General features: G+C 38.3%; 1 protein-coding gene across 1 annotated transcript in view; it reads left to right on the top strand.

The window, feature by feature from the left end:
* Positions 1-438: 438 nt before the first annotated feature.
* Positions 439-4,326, top strand: part of LOC122244964 (uncharacterized) — a 10,172-nt gene continuing 6,284 nt past the window's right edge. The window contains exons 1-3 of the mRNA XM_043002920.2: positions 439-546; positions 2,417-2,555; positions 2,976-3,566. Of these exons, the coding sequence (XP_042858854.2) occupies positions 2,418-2,555; positions 2,976-3,413 (576 nt within the window). The 5' untranslated portion in view covers positions 439-546; position 2,417 and the 3' untranslated portion in view covers positions 3,414-3,566. Of the gene's footprint in view, positions 547-2,416; positions 2,556-2,975 lie in introns of the transcript that reaches the window.

Here is a 4,326-nt window from a genome sequence, read left to right as displayed (position 1 = left end):
TGTTTAGTCACGTATGTCTAAATAAATGATTGCACAAGAACGGACGCAATGCCCTTTCTGTATGCATAGTGCGATGATGTCTCTGTTAATAATGCACACACACAAATATGCACATGAGCACGCGCAGACACACAAAAAGCACACATACACACACACCTTCAGCATACACAGACGACGTAATGCACACACACACGCACACACACACACACACACGCACAAGACATAATGTACACACACACACACACACACGCAAGACATAATGCACACACACACACACACACACACGCAAGACATAATGTACACACACACACACACACACACACACACACACACACACACACACACACACGCAAGACATAATGTACACACACACACGCACACACACACACACAACCCTTTCCTCTGCAAATTTCTGGCTAATCACTCAACGCTGTTACACATCGTAGCAGGTAACAGTTCACTCCTTCGATCAGTATATAAGCCAAAAGACTCCCCAATTCAAGTCAGTCTCCCCTTGAGAAAGCTCCAAGACAGACGACCCGAGAAGTAAGTGTGTGGAAATATTCAATTGTCTTTCACACTTTCTTTTATGCTTCTCCATTTTGGCGCCTCCTACTTCTCATCTCCTCATCTATCGCCCTCTCACTTTCTTCCCCTTCTTTCGTCTCTTATTTTCTTTCTTCATTGTTTGATTCCCACTTTCTTCCCCCAATTTTTCCTTTTGTCTCTTTCTTCCCTATCTATGGCCTCCTACTTTCTTCCCCATCTTTCTCCCTTCATTTTCTTTCTCCTTTCTCTTTTCCGATTTCATCTCTCCGTCGTCCGTTTTCTCCCCTCTTTCTCTCGCTTTTCCTTTCCGTCATCCACTCTCACCTCTCCCCTCTTTCACTTTCATTCTCTTTTTATAACTCGCTTCTCCTCTTCTTCTTTCCTTCCTTCTCCGAAGTCCCCCTCCCCTCCCCCTCTCTCCCTACCTCTTCTCTCTCTCCCTCATCTCCCTTTTTCACCCTCTTACCTCATTTCCCCTTTACCCTTCCTTTCATCTTTTCCCCTTCCCTCCCTCGTTTACCTCACCTTTCTCATATATCCTCCTATTCTTTCCCTTCCCCTTCCCCTCGTTCCTCATCTATTACCTATTCCTTTTCACCCTCCTCTTCTCCCGTCCTCACTGTCTCTACCTCACCTGCGCTCCCAACCCTTCCCTCAAATTCTCCCTTTCCCTTTCCCCTTCTCCTCCTAGCCTTACTAACCCCCCCCTCCCTCTCACTTACACCTGCCCCCCTCCCTTCCCTCTAACCTACACCTTCCCCCCCTACACTGTGACCTACACCCCCCCTACCCTCTGACCCTCCCTTCCCTCTGAACTACACCTCCCCCCAACCCCCACCCTCCCTTTTCACCCTCGCCCCGCCTCCTCCCCCCCCCCCCTCCGCCATCACCCCCTCCCCGCTGTCGACGAAAGCGTGAAATTCCTAAGATGAACTTTTAGAATTTTCGAGCGATGTTCTAACTTTCTTTTTCCTTTCATTTCTTTATTCATCTTTTCTTTTCCTTTTCTTTTCTATTCATTTATTCTCGGAGTATTCAAAGTTGTTCAAACTACAAAGGCGATAATTCAGTGGAAAAAAAGTCTCCGTTTTATTTGTGTTAAAAAATCATTTTTCAGAACGTTCCCATCACCGTAATTCAATCAATATCAATCAAATCACAGCTTTTAAAGAAAGAAAATATGGTCATTGCCTCCCACGCGAAATTCCGATAGATTTTGAAGCTCAAGATGTGTCGTTTTGTTAAGTGTTGTTATTGTCTAATTATTTATTTATTTATCTATTTATTATTATTATCCTTATTATTATTATTATCCTTATTATTATTATTATTATCATTATCATTATTATTATTATTATTATTATTATTATTATTATTATTATTATTATTATTTTGCCAGTATCGATAGAGGATATATTTCATTGATTTACTTTTTTTTTCTTTAAGATTACTGAATCATCTTCTTTTTTAACTGATGTTATTGTTATCGTTATGGCCAGTGCGCTTTTCGAAATGGTCACCGTCCTAACGACTCGTGGTGACCATGAGCTATAGTTGGCCATTCACATAAAGTTGTTCACTGTTAATGAGGCGTTGCCGTCCACATTAGGATCTCATCAGGATCGTTGTTGTCATTATCCTTATTATTATCCTCATTATTATGGCTCACAGTCACACTCACACACACACACGCACACACACACACACACACACACACACACACACACACACATATATATATACACACATATCAACACATATGAGTGTATATATGTATGTATGTATGCGTACATGCATGCATTTATATCATGAATATAAAGATGATAACAAGCCCTTAATAATACCCCTTACGCACGAAACCCTACAGGATGAAGGTGACTTCCGTGGTGGTGTTGGTGTTGGCGGTGGTGTCAGCTGTCGTGTCAGAGCCCACCTATAAGCGACGAAGACAGAGATGTTATCCCAAGGTTCAGTATGTTCCTCATTACGAGACTGTCTATCAGCAGGTCAGTTAAGTGCTGTTGTTGTTGTTTTCTTGTAAATGAAATGATCTTTAAAATGATAGATAGATAGATAGGTAAAATAGAAATGGGATGGAATTGAATAATGTGGTTATATTTACGTAAGAATTGCAATGCATGATGTGGGATATTAGTTAATTTTACATCAAAGTAATCTAAAAAATAATTGATATATATATATATATATATATATATATATAACAAACAAGAATTATATAATAGAAACTATTATGATTTTTATTCAGTCAACATGATCAGGTTGACTGACTTATCAATAATTCTTTTAATAAATCTGATACCGTATTTCCTCCTCATCACTGCATAAGTCTGTACACCAATCTATTAATTTTATTCATGTATTTATTTGCTTATTAATATACCCCTTATCCCCATATCCTTATCCAGGTACCGGTGTACGAGACAGTCTATAAGACCCAACTCGTACCCACCACACTCTACCAGACCCAGTACGTCACCCACTACAACACCCAGCACATACCGGAGTACATCCCCCAGTACATCACGGAGACGGTGTACAAAACCCAGGTTAAGTACGTCACGGAAACGGAATACCAGTACAAGACCCAGTACAGCCCCTCTTACATCACGTCGACTGCTTATGCTCCCCAGTACGTCACCGATACCAAGTACCAGACCCAGTACGTCACGACAACCCGGTACCAGATCCAGTACAGCACCCAGTATGTCCCCCAGTACGTGACCACGACCCAGTTGCAGTATCAGACCCAGTACCAAACGCAGTTGGTACCCCAGTATGTTACTGTTACGAAGACCGAGCAGGGTTACCAGACACCTTGCCCTCAGTTACCTTATGATTACTAAAGATTTCTTATTCAATTCTTATTCATGTGTTTCACATATTTATCGTTCATTTCAGTTGTTTTTCGTTTGTTGAATCTCCCACATTGAATCGTTTAGTTTTATCCTATTAACTCTTTCTGATGGACGGAAATATATTATATATTTACATTCTATATATACACGCTATCTTGTTTCCCTTTATGTCAAGTGAAGTAAGAACTCATAAGAAAAATATTTTCTTATGATAATGATGGTACTGGTGATATTGCAGTACTGAAGCCAACATAATAATGATGAAAATAACATATGATTACTATGGAAATTATCAAATTAATCATGATGAAAATGCATAAGAGAGATAAAGAAAGAAAGTTGGTAATGATAATGGTTACGAAAATAGTAATAATGATGAAGACAATGATAATGATGAAAACATTGATAATAGTAATGATGATAATAGTGATAATGATAGTAGTAATGATGGTAATTATAATAATAACAACATTAATAGTCATAATAACAGTGATAGCGATAATCATAATAAAAATAAGGATTATAATCACATTAACAATAATGATGATGCTGAAAGTTACACAATGACAACAATAATGATTTAAACAAAAATGATTTAGTTGTAATTCTTACTATGGAAATGTTAAAGACCACTGATGAGGACCCCAAAAGAGAGAGAAAACAAGAAAGAGGTAAAAAAAAGATAATTAGAATACTACTACTACTAATAATAAAAATACTGTAATAATGGTGATGACATAGTTCAGACTATGATGGCGATAACTATCACTAAAACTAAAATGATGATAATGGTAATGAAAATGATGATAATGATAATAGTGATAATTGACTTTGATAAATATGATTAAGATGATGATGATGCTAATGATACCAGTGATGATGATGTTTATAATAATGGTAA

The sequence above is a fragment of the Penaeus japonicus genome, unplaced genomic scaffold, assembly GCF_977035675.1.
Source record: "Penaeus japonicus unplaced genomic scaffold, GWHDUDI00000001_assembly GWHDUDI00000026, whole genome shotgun sequence".
Lineage (NCBI taxonomy): Eukaryota > Metazoa > Arthropoda > Malacostraca > Decapoda > Penaeidae > Penaeus > Penaeus japonicus.
Note: the sequence above shows the minus strand (reverse complement) of the source record. Positions and strands in the feature narration are given on the sequence as shown.